Source organism: Peromyscus californicus, unplaced genomic scaffold, assembly GCF_007827085.1.
Source record: "Peromyscus californicus insignis strain IS unplaced genomic scaffold, ASM782708v3 Scaffold_18__1_contigs__length_77618521, whole genome shotgun sequence".
In the NCBI taxonomy this organism is placed as follows: Eukaryota; Metazoa; Chordata; class Mammalia; order Rodentia; family Cricetidae; genus Peromyscus; species Peromyscus californicus.
The window spans coordinates 53,423,613-53,440,656 of NW_026294480.1; the positions used below are offsets into that span (position 1 = coordinate 53,423,613).

The 17,044-nt window shown below is 40.8% G+C and overlaps 2 protein-coding genes across 3 annotated transcripts in view; both read left to right on the top strand.

The window, feature by feature from the left end:
- The window catches only part of Bdp1 (B double prime 1, subunit of RNA polymerase III transcription initiation factor IIIB), a 96,145-nt gene extending 84,926 nt beyond the window's left edge, over positions 1 to 11,219 (top strand). Inside the window, 3 exon segments of the mRNA XM_052743439.1 lie at positions 1,395 to 1,659; positions 3,771 to 4,017; positions 8,383 to 11,219. Coding sequence (XP_052599399.1) covers positions 1,395 to 1,659; positions 3,771 to 4,017; positions 8,383 to 8,514 — 644 coding nt within the window. The 3' untranslated portion in view covers positions 8,515 to 11,219.
- A 1,239-nt stretch (positions 11,220 to 12,458) lies between these two features.
- The window catches only part of Mccc2 (methylcrotonyl-CoA carboxylase subunit 2), a 73,354-nt gene continuing 68,768 nt past the window's right edge, over positions 12,459 to 17,044 (top strand). Inside the window, exons 1-2 of one of the 2 annotated variants that reach the window (XM_052743442.1) lie at positions 12,693 to 12,729; positions 12,835 to 12,900. Coding sequence is in view for 1 of the 2 variants with exons in the window: in XM_052743440.1 (XP_052599400.1) it covers positions 12,601 to 12,729 (129 nt within the window). In the remaining variant the exon portion in view is untranslated. Of the gene's footprint in view, positions 12,730 to 12,834; positions 12,901 to 17,044 lie in introns of both variants that reach the window. The other variant, XM_052743440.1, reaches the window with a different exon arrangement.

The following is a 17,044-nucleotide window of genomic DNA, read 5'->3' on the forward strand; positions in this document are numbered from 1 at the left end:
TTACCGTGAGTAAAACAGGTATCTGATAAGCCTAATATACACTAAATTTGAAGAGAAATAATATCATTTAAAAATCCCTTATCTATGTTTGTATTCTGAAGTGTTTTTCTTACATTTCACTCCAGGTATTTCAGACTTACAGTGAGGTCTTTGATACATTTTAAATTGAGCTTTATACAGGATAAGAGATAGCTAACTAGTTTCATTCTGCATGACAGTAACCAGTTCTCTTTGGGAGAGGAATGGTCTGGTCTATTGTTAATGCTTTCCACCGTGGTTTTAATTTGGTTCACTTTTGATTTCCAGCATTTTTATTTGTGTCCTATCCCTTCTGCCTGACCTTGCTCCACCCACCTCTACTTCCACCCTCAGACTCTCAGTTTGCATGCTTACTTTCACACCTGTGCTGCTGAGTCTTCTCTGGCTCCTGAGTTTATGTCTTTACTTCATTTGTTTACTTTTTTGTGTCTTTGAAATCGTTGATCCTTTTTACTAGTTAACTTGAGTTCTTCATCATGCATTTTCCCAATTCAGGAGGAGTCATGCTGACTTGTCCTTTAACGTTTTTTGTGTTTTGGGGTTGCAGTTTGCCAATGTGTACATTGTGGGACAGATATGGGTCCTGTTTTGTTTTTTTTAAGGCAGGATTTCATTGTCTATTCCTGACTGTTCTTGAACTTGTGGCAATCCTTCTGCTTTTGCCTCCCAACTGCTGGGATTCTGGGCATGTATCACCACACCCAGGGACACTGTAGGTAGGGCTGGCTGGCCTGGAACTCACTGTGGACCTTACAGAGATCTGCCTGCATGGCCTGGAACTCACTGTGGACCTCACAGAGATCTGCCTGCATCTTCTTGTTTTTGTTGCTTAGCCTTTCTATCACTGCATGCTTTTCAGTTGTCCTATGACCTCCTCTGCTTGCTAAGGCTCTTGCTCTTTTTCTCCTTGGGATAGTCTATCCTGTGTTTTCCTGACTTTGGTCAATCCTGGTGTCACATGGAGGCTGTTGTTGATCCTCTCCCTTGGTAACCTCCATTTTCCCAAATGGTTTTTCTTTTCTTTTTTTTTTTTTTAAATATAGGGTGTCACTCTATAGGACAGGCTGGCCTAGAACTCTCTGTACAGCCCAGGCTAGCCTCTAACTCATGCAGTAGTCTTTTTGTATTAGCCTTTTGAGTGCTGGGATTACAGGCTTAAGCCACCATGCCCTACTTTAACTGCTAATTCCTAATAGTCTACTCCACTGATTATATTATAGAGTGTTCTTGCTGAGCTAGGTTTATTTATACAACACTATGACATTTTTCCTTCAGGTACTCCAATTTAATTCACTTTTTAAATACTTCAATATGCACCCTCTCTCTCTCTCTTCTCTGTTTTTTTCTCTTTGAAGAGGAGTCTTGCATTGGACCAGGCATTTTCCCTACCTCAGAGAGCATACGTGCAACCCCCAAACCTCAAAAGGAACACAATGAATCAACTTTTCAGAATGCAGGATTGAGATCTCCTAATGAAATAAAAGATGCATGTGTGGAAAAGATCATGACTCAGTTGCCTCAGGGTGAGATGGTGCCTGATAAAGAAGAAAAAACTGGTCTTGTTTCCAGTTCTGAACAAAGAAATAGCATGACGTCATCTTCAAAACCCCCTCTGACCAGGTATTATTAGAAACTCTTTAGTGACTGTCCCTCTGTCCCCGGGTGAGTAGAAACTATATGGAATGTGCATAATAGAGCATGAAACCTGGTGCCTAGTTGTCTATAGATGTAGCCTCCATCTGTTATGTGAAGGGAAGATGTTTAGCACCTGCAGAAACATTGCAGGTGTGCATTCTGTATGACTAGAGCTTAGCTTTACCAAAACTGACTATCTCAGATAGCAAACCTTAGAACATATTATACTTCTTTTCTAGCATGTTCACAGTCATTGTCTTGGTGATTACATATTGTGTTGTATGAAACATAAACGTGTAGATGAGATGAAAGAACATAGAGTTGATGTCCAGTGGCTCTGGAAGTTGTTTTATTCAATTTCCAAGTAATATATCATTTTGTTTCCTTATGCTTTTAGTATGGGTTTCTCTTTAGGTCCATACCTACTGCTGCCACTTTGTTTTCCCATACATGCTAGAAAGAAGTCTTTAGGGTAATTAGTTATTACTGGCTTGTGGGCTGCATCGGAAACTTTAACTTGGTAAGTTGACGATAACAGACACTAGCTTCCCTAAGTGGAAAAGACATGTATGTCTTTAAAAGGTTTATTGCAAGCTGGGTGTGGTGGTGCATGCCATTAATCCCAGCAATTGGGAGGCACACAGGTAGGTGGGTCTGAGTCCCAGGCCAGGCAGGGATGCACAGGAAGATGGCGCCTCAAAAATAAATAAATAAATAAATAAATAAATAAATAACCTAAAACAATGCTGGGTGGTGGTGGTGGTGAATGCCTTTAATCCCAGCACTGGGGAGGCAGAAGCAGATGGATCTCTGAGTTTGAGGCCAGCCTGGTCTACATAGTAAGTTCCAGAACAGCCAGAGCTACATACTGAGACCTTTGTCTTGAAACAAACAAACAGACATTGGCTGGGCAGTGGTGGCTCACTTCTTTAATCCCAGCACTTGGGGGGTGGCAGAGGCATACAGATCTCTGAGTTGAGGCCAGTCTGGTCTAGGGCTACATAAAGAAACTCTGTTTAGGGGCTGGAGAGATGGCTCAGCTGATTACTAGCTGCTCTTCCAGAGGACCTGGGTTCAATTCTCAGTACCCTCATGGCAGCTCATAATTGTCTGTAACTCTTGTTCCAGGGGATCTGACACCTTCACACCAATGTACATAAAAAAATTTAAGTAAATTAAAAAAAACTGTTTAAAAAAATCAAACAAATGAAAAAGGCTTATTTCATCGATTATTATTATTATTATTACTTTTATATTTAAATTTAGAAAGTAAAACTCATTAATACCTTTTCTGACCTTTAGGGTTTACTGAAATTAGAAAAGGGTAAGAAAGTCTTATCCGATTTAAAACAAGTTGAGAAGTAGAAGGGAAGGCAGGATAATAAACCTTTATTGGAAAAAGCTCCTACAGGACAGACTTGGGCTTCAGGGGCCATGTAGTTTCTGTTGCTGCTGCCCTACCCTGTTTGCAGCACGGAAGAGGCTGTGCCATGGACACTGTGTGCATCCTGAAACTTCCAGTCAGAGTGCAACCTGCTTCCGATTCAGAGTTCCACCGGAATAACACCCCCAAGTGATTTGTGTGCACTTTTCAGCGTAGGCAACCTTGCCCCTGTCACAGATACACATCATTGCATGTGTCGTCATCGGTACCTAGTAAAGTGCACCTCTATAGCATTAATACAAACAAAGTTTTGTATTAATTTTGTTTGTTCGTTTGTTTTAGTTTTTTATTTTTCGAAACAAGGTTTCTCTGTCTAGCTCTGGCTGTCCTAGAACTTGTTCTGTAGACCAGGCTGACCTCAAACTCAGAGATCCACCTGCTTCTGCCTCCCAATCGCTGGGGTTAAAGGCGTGCGCCACCATGCCAGATAATAGGAATGTGCTTTGCTCAGTGTGGGAATACATGCAAGTAGCATCACAGTACTTAAGAGGCTGAGGCCTCTTAACTACATGTAGAAAGACCCTCCATAAATCAACAACAAAAACCAGTGACGGGGAGGGAGGGAAGGAGGGGGAGAGAGAGAGAGAGAGAAATGGTAAGTTTGTATGTGTGTGTACGTATTTGTTGAATATCTTTGCATTTTCATTTCTAGACCTGGCAGAAGACCTTTGGGATTTTTGTCTTTAATATGTCCAAAAAATAGTTTGGACTCTGATGAAGTGACTCAAACCCATAGTAAGAAGCGCCTAAAGCCTCATATACCTGTATCACGACGAAATTTGAAAAAGTCTAATCTACTTAATGCAAGTCAGAAAAAAAATGAAGAATCTTCTGATCCGCACCCATCTCCAAGTGTTACTGATACTCAGTCTGATAATACTGGAAGTTCAGCAACTCAGGTATGTGAGAACTGTTGTATTTTATTGTATCAATCTATACCCATACACACACACACACACACACACACACACACACACACACGTATATCATCTCAACTAGGGAAAATAAATGTAACAATTTATTTTCAGTTGTATGTCAGAAATTATTTTAGTACAACTTCCATTTACCACAAAAATGCAGCTAATTTAGTACAAGCTATTGAACTAGCCATGGATGGGATACTTAATTGCCATTCCTTCAACCCAAAGACTCTGCTGACCTATAGCAGCAAAATGAAGGAGTGTATGTAGTTTTATTTCTCTTAGGAAAAGTGTTCTGGCACATGAAAACTCGAAGAAGCACAGGTGTAGAATGTGTTTATAAGTCACTTCTATGCATTCTGAAACCATCTAACAGCAAGTACTAGAATGAAAAAAACCCTCTACATAGCGATTTATCTCTGCTAAAATAATATTACTAATTCTCTCACAGTGTTGTGGATTCAACTTGGGGCTTCATGCATTCTAGGAAAATGCTTTACCAGTGAGCATTTGTCCAAAGAACACCAACAACAGAAAAACCCAGTAGGTCTCAATAGACCTTTGTGGAGTAGTAAAGCGCTTACTCTCTCACTCTCGCTCTCTTTCTCAAAATCGTCATTTTGAGGTAATTGTAAATTTTGCAGGCAGTTGTAAGATATAATACAAAAAATAAAAAATAAAAAAATTCATCCACCTCTTACCCAGTTTGCCTCAGTGCTAACATTTTGCAAAATGCTGTTCCAACTTTGACATTGGTCCAGTCAGGATACAGAACAGCTTCCAAGATCTTTGGTTGTCCATGCATGTAGACAGGCCTGCTTCCTCCCACTTCCACTCCCTCCTTAACTGTCTGTTCATTACGTCTGTCACATTGTGTATATAATATAAGTAGTTATATTATGATGTGTATATTAACATACTTTGTAAATTAGTAATTTGTTGATTTTTCTGTTAGCTTTACTTCTTTTACTTTTATTAATTATTTTGAGATGATGTTCACTATACGGCTCGGACTGTCTTGTAGACCTCACTGTATATATAGCCCATGGTGCCCTGGTGCCCATGGTGCCCTGGAAACAGTGCTCTTTCTATCTCTGACTCCGGTAGCTCGTTCTGTTTGTTGTAAAATAGTTTTCTGTGGTGTGGATATATCACAGTGTGTTTTTGTTTGTTTTTATTTGAATGGGGGTTTTTAACACTGGCCTGGAATTCACTGTGTACACCAGGCTATCCTTGAACTCAGATCTGCCTGCCTGCCGGGATTAACGATTCTATTGGTTTTTTTCCTCACTTCCCTATAGAAGGGCATCTCACTTAAAAGTTTTAAGTTTTTTACTATTGTGAGCAGAGGTGATGTCAACATTCCTGTATGTCTACATATAAGCATGTCTTTATTTTTTAGTGATAAACATCTAAAATTATCCTTATTGTTGATGTGTTTTTGTTGTTTTGTTCTTTTTTTTTTTTTGAGACAAAAATCTCAAGAATGAAGCTCAGTCGAGTTCTTAACTAAGTCTTCTGAATGTGGGAATTACAGGCTTGTGCCACCATATGCTGGCTTGTCTGTAATGACTATATGGCATTTCATTATTGGGTTGTACTGCTTAGTAATACCAATTTTATATTAGGCTTCTAGGTTGTTCCTAATTATGCTCCATTTCAAACAGCACAGTAATAGCTGTCTTATAAATAGATCATTTTACCTGTTCATCTGTAGACTTAATAGATATTAGTAGAACATTATAGAATACTGGACTATACAGTGAGTTCTACAAATATTTGTTCTATTAATAGATACAGTTAGAAATGCTGGTCAAAAGGAATGATGAATGATTGTTCTTTTGATAGATTCTACCTGCTCTGTCTCTATAGGGACCATGCCAGTTACTCTGTTATCAATTGTTACATTACCAATGCACCCTCTGCCCCAATCCCAGCACTCACATTTTTTTTTTTTTGAATTGAGATCATGATCTTGTTTTGTAGCCCTAGATGGCCTTTAGCTGCAATCCAAGGGGAACGTGTACCACCATGCCAGTTCATTCTCTTTAGCCTTGATGAACACATATTCTTACTGTATGAGCTGTAACTTCTGTGTGAAGCATTCATACTGTTTTCTGGGTATTTGACTTTTTAGAAAAACTTCTCTCTCTCTCTCTCTCTCTCTCTCTCTCTCTCTCTCTCTCTCTCTCACACACACACACACACACACACATACATATATATATATTGATTTGTAGAGGTCTTAAGAATATTAAGAGGGTACATTTTGTGATATAGGCTACAGTGTTTTTCTATATGCCATATATGTTTTTATTTTGTTTATTTTTGCTTTTACCATGCAGACATTTTTTAGTTTTGTTTATTTGTTTTTTAATTATTCATTTTTACTTCATGTGCATTCATGTTTTTGCCTGCGTATATGTCTGTGTGAGGGTGTTGGGTCCCCTGGAACTGGAGTCACAGACAGTTGTAAGATGCCATGTGGGTGTCAGGAACTGAACCCAGATCCTCTCGAGGATCTGCCAGTGCTTTTAACCACTGAGCCAACTCCCTAGCCCTCATGTTTTAGTTTTATGTAGGTAAATTTGTCAAAACCTTTTTGCCTTCTGATTTTTAAATCATTTCAAAAGGTAGCCCTCTCCTCAGTTTAGGTGAAAATGTTTTTCTATGGCTTGTTACAGTAGGTTTTTGTTGTTTCACTGTTTTTACATTTAATTTTTCTGTGTGTGTATAAGTTGTTAACTTTCCAACACATAGGTGTAGAGTCAATATTCAATATTTATTGAATACCCCAACATTTCTCTTTTTTTTTTTTTTTTTTGGTTTTTCGAGACAGGGTTTCTCTGTGTAGCTTTGCGCCTGTCCTGGAACTCACTTGGTAGCCCAGGCTGGCCTCGAACTCACAGAGATCCGCCTGGCTCTGCCTCCCGAGTGCTGGGATTAAAGGCGTGCGCCACCACCGCCCGGCACATTTCTCATTTTTATAAAATGTTTTTTAATCTTTTGGAGATAGGGTCTCACTATGTACCCTTGACTGTCCTGGAACTCACTCTGTAGCCCAGGCTGGGCCTCAAACTCATAGAGATCCACCTGCCTCTGCCTCCCGAGTGCTGAGATTAAAAAGTGTGCACCATAATTTTAAATAATATTTTAATTCTCACCTCTTCCCCAACTCCCTCTGAGTGACATATTCCCAACATATTCTCTCCCAGTTTCATGTCCTTGTTTTATTTTACCTCATAACTCACTGAGTCCAGTTAATCCTGCCCGTATGTGCATGGGTGTGGACCATCTAAAACACTAACTTATGGAGACTTAAAGAGAGCTTACTCCTCTTTACAGAGGGCCTAGTTCAGCCCCCACCACCCATTAAGATGGCTCACAACTGTCTAATTTCAGTTCTAACTATGGGAGGCAGAGGCAGGGGGATCTCTTGAGTTCGAGATCAGCCTGGTCAGTAGAGTGAGTTCCAGGACAGCCATTGCTACCCAGAGAAACCCTGTCTTAAAAATCCAAATCAATCAATCAGTCAGTCAGTCTTGATACACACACACACACACACACACGTACACACAGATGAAACTTTCATTGGTGAGTGTGTGTTCATGTGGCAGGGTTATATTTTAAATAAAATTATAAATATGCTAGTCTCTGAAATCTGAGCTTCTCTTCTACTCTAGCAGTTAAATTGTTTTAGGTACAGATTTAACAGTGATTTGTTCTGTATATTTAAATTTGTTTTCCTGAGAATCAGGATGAGGTAATCACAGTGTAATTTACTTAATAATGATGATGGGTATTAAGAATTTAGCTTGCTTCTGTTTTTTTTTCCTCGTGTATATGTATTTTCCCCTGTATGTGGGCACACGTATGTTAAAGCCTAAGGCTGATCTCTGGCCATCATGCCTGCCTCTATTTAATGGGTTCTGGGTTTCTAAACTGTCTTCCTTGTTCCTATGCAGCAAGTGCTCTAACCACTGAGATGCCCCCCCCCCAATTATGCTACAAATATTACCTTATCATTAACTATTAAAGCCTTTCCCTTGCCGGGCGGTGGTGGCGCACGCCTTTAATCCCAGCACTCGGGAGGCAGAGCCAGGCGGATCTCTGTGAGTTCGAGGCCAGCCTGGGCTACCAAGTGAGTTCCAGGAAAGGCGCAAAGCTACACAGAGAAACCCTGTCTCGAAAAACCAAAAAAAAAAAAAAAAAGCCTTTCCCTGCCTTTTTTCCTCCCTTTCTTTGCTAGAGGTTGAGCCCAGGGCCTCATGCCAGCTAGGCAAGTATGTACAGACCTAGTCCTCATGAACATTGTATTACATTTTAGTTTTATTCTCTTCCTAGGTTCCTTCTGATCAGCCACCGCTAAAAGAAAAATGTGAAAATGGGCCAAAACGGGCATCTGAAGAGGAGGCAACCACAGTCTCGGAGTTTGTCTTCAACGACATCTTCATTGAAGTTGATGAAACAGAATAAAGCACTCTCCTGGGTCTTTCCTTTTTTTCCTTTTTCCTTTGTATTTTTGTAATAACTTTGAAATATCCAGAGTCGCTGATGTTAAAAAAGCAGTGTTTAGGAAAACACCACTGCCTGTTTTTATTTAGGTCAATTTTGAATATTTATTGAGCTTAATTTGAAGCTTTTATAATCAGTGGAAAACATTTCATTCTGAAATACCAAGCAATTAAGACTGTTCTCTCTGACAGACATTTTAACTTGTTTACATTCGACTGGCCCTGTGCTGAGCACATCTGGACTTGTGGACTGTGTGGATCCACATCTGTATAAATCATAGTGCTGACATGCTTGGAGCTTGATTGTATTTAACATTAGTGACCTTCTTTTTGTAAAGGTGGTTTTCTTTGTTTTGTTTCTGTGGTTTTGTTTTTGTTTTTTGGGAGGGTGATGAAGGTCTGTTCAATTGCCTGTAAATATATGAAAGTTAGTTGTGAAACTACACTTTGGTATGGTAAAGTTAAAACTTTTCTATTATCAGCTATTTGACTGAAAAATGTGTATTTTTCTAATTCATGGTGATGTAACATTAGTTCTAATTGAAGATGTAGTATTTAAACTTGCTATTTATAAAGATGGAACATAAAAGAGATTATTTATTTTTAAATTTTTTATTTAAAAGTATATCCCAATTTAATGATTTTCACTAATCAGATTTGGGTAAGGAAAACATTAACAAATGATTTGTCTCCTTTTCCACTTTACTTTTAAAGCTATTTTAAAATGTCATAATTACAAATGTTTAGGTAGTGTCTATATTTTGAATACTTTTCTCATACTTTAGTATATTGAATTTGTACTGTGATTTTTTTCTTTTGCTTTCCTTATTCTATTATCTCAGGATTTTCATTGGAAGAAAAAAAAATTAAGAGACAGTGTCTTGTAAAACAATCTTACACACACACACACACACACACACACACACACACTCCTTTTAAAAAAAAAACAGTGATAGATTTTCCCCCTAGTAAATTCTGCTCACAGAACTTGTAGGCCTTTAACCACAGAACATGATTATGATGCTAAAGCAGAAAATGGGGCAGGGGGACTTTGCAAAGCCGTGATTGTCATCGTTATGAACTTAGGTGTTTTTAATTTTGAGACTTAGTGATTCATATAAGTGTCTTATTTCTCTTAACAGAGTTTCCTTGTTTCAAATTAAACTCCTCAAAGAGCAAATTTATTTGATTTTATGGGAAAATCTCATAGACTGATACATTAGCTCGGTAGTTAGAAATTTTTTCCACAAGGTATTTTTTGAGACTGTAGACCGAGGGGTCCTGGTGGCAGCTGTGCTGCTCTGCTGGCTCACACAGGTGCCGAGTAAGGGGCAGGGTGCCTGTGCTTTCCTTAGGCCCTGCACGGTAGGCTATAGTCCCCCTCCCCATCCCACCCCCTTTAAGAGAGGATTTCATGACCCAGACTGGCCTTGAACTCTGTAGATGAGGATGCTCTTCACCTTGTGATCCTCCAGTCTTCTCTCCCAGGAGTGCACCACCGTGCCCATTTTGATGTTGTGCTGGAGTAGAACCCACTGCTTCCCACATGCTAGGCAAGCACTCTACCAACTGAGCTTTCCCAGTCCTGGACTACGGTGGTTCTTGTCTGAAGGTGCTGATGTCTGGATGAAGGAGTTATTTGTCATAGAAGTTATAAAATGTGCCTGAGATTAAAAATACTGTTGAGTGTATTATGAAATGATCAATACCTCAGTTGGAAAAGTATTTTCACATCTAGGGAAGTTTCATCTTTGTCTATTGATAAAAGGGTGCCCACTTTTCAAGTTTCTAAGCGAAAGAGGCTAGGACTCAATGAGTCTAGAGTAATGCTAATTCACTGAAACTTACTGTGAGCATATTTCTTGTTCTGTGGCTTAGAGTAAAATTTATGGTTTAACTCTTTGTTATAAAGGAAGATCTGTAAATTAAATGGAAATTCTCAAAAGTATGCATCTGTTTCATAAGATGTCACAAAATTATGTGGTAATTCACATTGCTATTTCAATGCCGTTTTTTTGTAAATTTAAAAAATTTCATATTCTGTAAAGGTTTTTTTTCTTAATATTACTTGGGTTAGATCACCGTGACTAAACTATTATTTATCCCTGTATAATTTATTTTTTTAACATCTGTCTCTTGTTCGTCTGTAATAAACTGATTTTATGGAAGATGTAATTTATTGTATAAAGCATACAAGGGCGTTTGTTGTATAAAGAATCAAGTCCGTCAACAAATAGTCCTGCTGTTACAGCCTCAAAACAGATGTTGGAAAGAGAAACATAATCAGTGTACTTTGTTTGCTTTAAGGTGGGAAGATCTGTGGTGGTGTAAAGATGTTGCCAGGAATTTTTTCCGTAAATCTTCAAGGATGTGATTAAAGGTCTACCTTTTTTTGACTTTTTCCTCCTGATCACTTACATCATAGCAGGTGGCCAGTCATGGATTAAAAGTCTAATTGTTGATAATGATTAAGGCATAGATAAAAAAAATTAAAATCCACTGTTTACCACCATATTATTCTGAATGCAAGTGACCATCTATACTGCCTTGCTTGAAGGAGTTTTTGATAAAAGAAGCAATATCTGTCATTTGTAAATTTTCTTGTTCTAAAGAAAGCAGTTATGTTCTGTAGATAAAAATTATGTAAATAAAAGTTATTTTATACCATTTTGGTTTTGTCCTTTTCAAATAACAAAAGATATTATGTTCAGTTAACTGGTTTCTCTTTTCAATTATTGTCTATACTTCTTTATAAAAATATAGTATTGCCAGGTATGGTGGCTCCAGCCTGTCATCCCAGAACCCACAAGCAGGGGCAGGAGGAGTTTGAGTTTGGTTGGGCTCTGTAGTGAACCCGTCGCCAAAAAAAGAAAGAAAGAAAATGAAAATGTGCATAGTATAGTTGGAAGGTTTGGGTTTTTTGTTTGTTTGTTTTTTTGCAAGAATAAATGGTAGGCTTTCCTGTGTATTTGAAGCTTTGTTTACTCTTTTATTTGTTCCTCAATAGATTTTTACATACAATAACTCAAGATCTTTTGCTCCTCCCTCCCTGACACACGTGCTTTGTTTACTCTGTAAGGACAGAAATTGAAGCTTTAGTCCCAGAGATAATAAAAACCAGGATTTTTGGCTGCCCTCTAACAGAGATCTGCCAGCCTCTGCCTCTAGAGTGCTGGGATCAAAGGTGTGAAACTAGCCACTATGCCCACAAGTGGCTAGTTTCAGACAGCCTCTTAGAGCAGCACAGACAGACTGAGACACTGCCTCTAAGAATACTAAATTGCACGGCTGTGACATAAACCATCTCATATAGCCTTCCTTCAGATTTGGGGGAAAGGATGCAACCAGCACGGTTGCATCCATGGCCCCAAAGAGAGAAAGTTAAAGTTAAGACACTTCGTATAGCGTTTTTTTTTTTTTTTTTTTTTTTTTGGTTTTTCGAGACAGGGTTTCTCTGTGTAGCTTTGCGCCTTTCCTGGGACTCACTTGGTAGCCCAGGCTGGCCTCGAACTCACAGAGATCCGCCTGGCTCTGCCTCCCGAGTGCTGGGATTAAAGGCGTGCGCCACCACCGCCCGGCTCGTATAGCGTTTTTAATCCTTATGGGTGTGTTGAGGGTCTCTTAGTGAAGATCCCAATACAATCCATCTCATTCTAAAAGTGACCAGACGCGTTCTGCAGTGGAGGGGCTAGGGGCATCTGCCCGCGTGGGACAGAAACTGTTCACCTATGCAGTCAGTGCAGCCACTGGATTGCAATGTTCTCTCTACTTAGCCCGGGGCCCCTGGGCTCGCGAGGGAACCGGGCCTCGCGGAGCTGCTCTTCTGTTTCTCATTGGCGGGGTCTGGAGGCGTGGCACGCGGCGCCGACCAATGGGAGGTGGCCTGGGGTGGCACGTGCGCGGGGCCGGCCTGGGAGCTGGTGGGCTGGGACTGGGGTGCAAGGACTCAGGCGGAACAGCTGGCCGGAGCTGCACATCTGCCGGGAGAGAAACGACTCCTACGCCGGCCGTCCTCGCTCTCCTAGCTCTCTCGGTGCTCGCCGCTGCCATGTGGGGCGCTCTGAGGTCAGCTCTGCAGCCCTGCGCTCGGGCCGCGGTCTCCCGGTCGCGCGCCTATCACGGGGACTCGGTGGCCCGACTAGGCACCCAGCCTGACTCGGGCTCCTCCACCTACCAGGTAGGTTGAGCGAGCGTTCAGGTGGCCTGCTTGCCCTGCTAGTCCTTAGTCGCCAGCAGCCGGAGGGTGGGCGTGCTTGGATCTCTTCTGTCCTTTCCTCTGCAGCTCAAGGAAGGCATCATTCTGGGACGCGATAGAGTTCTGTGAAGTTTGCAGAAGAAAATCGTTCCGGTGAGATTTTAGAACTGGCATTGGCCTTTTGTGTCGCTAAAATCAGGGGTTCTCAAAACCCCACTCAGCATCGTCTCTAGGGCAGCTTGTTGATGCCTGAGCCCGGTTTGGCAACTTCGAAGTCTCCAAGATGGGGTCCTCATGTTTGCATGAGTAGTATATTCTTTAGGTCTTATAGCAGCCACCTTTAGGAACTAGTTTAGCACGGTAGAGCTGGGCCGTGTTCACACGCTTTCGTTAAATAGTTATGTTAACAATAAATACATATCCTTCCATATCTTTAAATAGCTTTTCTTGGACTTGGGAGGCTTCCTCAGGCCAAAGAAGCAACTCATAACTTGTGAAATATCAAAGCTGGAAATTTTCAATCTGTTCCGTGGCTTCTAAGCCTATACAGGTAACATCCAAATTGTTCATAGAACCAGCAGTTTTTGTCTGGGAAGAAGTTAACTCAGAAACACTAAGTTGTTTGTGCTGTATTTTAAGTATTTGGTATGGATGTGGAAGAATGGAACTCATTTTGGGCAGGGGGATGTGAACAAGAAGTCAGGTGGTGTGGGGCTGTGTGGTAAGTGGCTTCTAAACCCTGAAAGGCTGAAAGCTTATGAAGTTGAAGTATGGATGAGATGGAGTTAGGTTGGGAGAGACCTGGCAGGTTCAAAGTGAAAGATGGAGGCTAGACTGAAAACCCAGAGAATGTGGATACCCTTCCCCTTTAAAATTAACATATACTAGGGCTGGAGAGATGGCTCAGCGGTTAAGAGCACTGACAGCTCTTCCAGAGGACCCAGGTTCAATTCCCAGCACCCACATGGCAGCTCACAACTGTCTGTAACTCCAGTTCCAGGGGATCTGGCATCCTCACACAGACATACATGTAAGCAAAACACCAGTGCACATAAAATAAAAATAAATTAATTTAAAAAAATTAACATATACTAGCTGGCTGTGCAGGCCCCAGTCTTTAATCCCAGCCTTAATCCCACCATTTGGGAGGCAGAAACACATGGCTCTTTGTGAGTTTAAGTTCAGCTCAATCTACAAAACCAGTTCCAGGACAGCCAGAGTTACAAAGTGAGACTTCCTCTTCTAAAACAACAACTACAACAAAAACAAAACCCTACCACCGCCACCACAGAAAAGAATTAGCATATACTAATTGTACAGAATAATGGATTTCACTGTGATATGTGCATACATTACTCTCTTGTTGCCTTGCTACTCTTCTGCTGGTCCCTTTCCTTTTTCCAAATAGTCTTTCTACTTTCATGTCATATATATATATATATATATTTTTTTTCCCTAGATTCTGCATATAAGAGAAAATGTGGTATTTGTTCCCTAACTCTAGTTGTTTTACCTAGCATGATGAGCTCTAGTTCCATCTTTTTTTTTTTTCTTTGTGTAGACCAGGCTGGCCTCAAACTCAGAGATCTGCCTGCCTCTGCCTCCTGAGTGATGGGATTAAAGGCGTGGGCCACCACCACCCGGCTATAACCATTTTCTCCAACACAGTTATTTTTACTATTTTTAGGACTATCTTATTTAATTATTGATAGTTTCATTCATAAATACAGTGCATATTTTTGTTTGTTTGTTTTTTGAGACAAAGTTTTCCTTTGTAGCCCTGGGTGTTCTGGAACTGATTTTGTAGATGAAGCTAGAACTCGATGTTCACCTGCCTCTGCCTCTGCCTTAAAGAAGGGTGCTATCATGCTCTGCTGGTGTATCTCAATGTTATCCATTCCCAGCTTCCCCTCCCAGTCTCCCTAGACACTTCCCAACAAGTCCTACTCTCCCATATTCATGTCCTTTCAACCCCTGAGCCCTTAAAAACTCACTGAGACCTATTAATGCTACTTGCTAGAATGTTGACTGATCTCGTTGGCTTGACCTTGTACAGATCTTGTTCAGGTAGCCATAACTGTAGTGAGTTCATGAGCACAATGGCTCGGTTAGATCCAGAAGGCAGGACTCTCATCCTCTGGCTCTTACAGTCTTTCCACACTCTCTGTGTGATGTCCCCTAAGCCTTGTGTGTAGGGAGTTGTCATGCAGATGTCTCATTTAAGACCGAGCACGTCACAGTCACTTATTCTCAGCGCTGTGACAGTTAGGAGTCTCTGCGTTAACTGCTGCCCAAGGTTGAGAGCAGTACTAAAAACATAAATACTTAGAAGACAGTTTGACAACATGTCCATTCAGCAGAACAACAGTAGTAGGTTCCTCCCCTAGAATCCATGACTTCCCAAGTCACGGGCTTTTGATCAAGTTCACAGTGCCAGACATGAAAGCTGTTTTGTGGAACAGACTTCAGACTCCAGTTGGAATGTGGTTGGTTTTCCCCTAACAGTCAGGCCCCTATTGCACCAGCGGGGACATCTTGCCTAGGAGATCGGTTTTGCAACGTGCGGGGCCCAGCACTGAATAAGACCATTGATTTCTTCTCTCCCCATGACCTACAGAACACATCTGAGACACTGAAAACTAACTGGCCAGTGGGTCAATTCCAGCTTGATTGTTCTATGTCATGCAATCAAAGTATTGAATATAAGTACCTTAAACTTAGGATATGAAAGTGTAAACTAAGCATGGTGTTGCACACATAATTCTAGCAGTTTGGAACGTGAGGTGGAAGAACCTCTTAAGGGTAGGAGTTTGAGGTCAGCCAAGGCAACCTGAGACCCTGTTTCAAAAATAAGGGCCAGGGCTAGAGAGAGAGCTCAGTGGTTAACTGCACTTGCCCCTGAGCCTGTTGATCTGAGTTTTTGATGTCTGGGATTCAGATGGTGGAAGGCGAGAACTGACCCCTGAAAGTTGTCCTTTGACCTCTGTTTGTATGTTGTGTTAAGCACAAGGTCCCTCTCCCCCTTAAGCCACATTTAGATTTCATTTTTGCAAACCATCCTTAAAATGTTTAAGTAGGCAGTGGAATGATTCTGTGGACATGGGGAGAAGAGGGCAGATATAAGTAGTGGTGGGGGGACTGGAGTTTTCAGACAGTGCAGGGTCAGAGTTACGTAGGCGTTGGGAATTGATGTTGGAGTGGAAGGAGAGGAAGAAAGTCATGGAGGAGGTTGGAGGTTCACACTCCAGGAAGGCTATTGAGGTAAATGATAGTGCCCTTGACACAAGCCCGTGGCTGAGTTTGGTGGATGAACGAGATGGTGTTTGCTAATCGGTTTGTTTGAATCATCTGTGTTAGGATGTGCTTTATGACAGTTATCTATCAGTCACTCAAAAAAGCAAATACTGGGCTGGAGAGATGGCTCAGAGGTTAAGGACACTGCTTGCCCTTCCAAAGGTCCTGAGTTCAATTCCCAGCAACCACATGGTGGCTCACAACCATCTGTAATGAGATCTGGTGCCCTCTTCTGGCCTGCAGGGATACGTGCAGACAGAACACTGTATATGTAATAAATAAATAAATCTTTCAAAAAAAAAAAAAAAAGCAAATACTAACTTCTTTCTCCCATCATCTATTGATGACTTTGGGTCAGCTGTTAAGACTTGTAATAAGGCAAAATCACAGCAGTTTAATTTAAGTATCTTTTTTAAAATTTATTTAACTTTATTTTGTGTGCTTTGGTATGAAGGTGCCAGATCCCCTGGAACTGGAGTTAGAGACAGTTGTGAGCTGCCATGTGGGTGCTGGGAATTGAACCCAGGTCCTCTGGGAGAGCAGCCAGTGCTCTTAACCATTGAGCCATCTCTCCAGCCTCAATATCTTTTATTTATTTATTTATTTATTTATTTATTTATTTATTTACAGTATTCTGCCTGCATGCCAGAGGAGGGCACTAGATCTCATTATAGATGGTTGTGAGCCACCATGTAGGTGCTGGGATTGAACTCAGGACCTCTGGAAGAGCAGCCAGTGCTCTTAACCTCTGAGCCATCTCTCCAGCCCTAATTTAAATATATTAATTGACTTTATTTGCTTGTGATTCTTGAATCAGAGACCATCAATGTTTTTTTTGGGGGGGCTACTTTTGCGTAGACTGTTTTTTCTTCTTTTTCACTTCTAACTTTAATATGTTCTTAAGAGTCATAGACAGTGTAAACTGAGAGACATTTTACTTTTTACTTTATCTGTACAAATGTGTGCCTGCGTATATTTATATGCACTGTGTATTTGCTTGGTG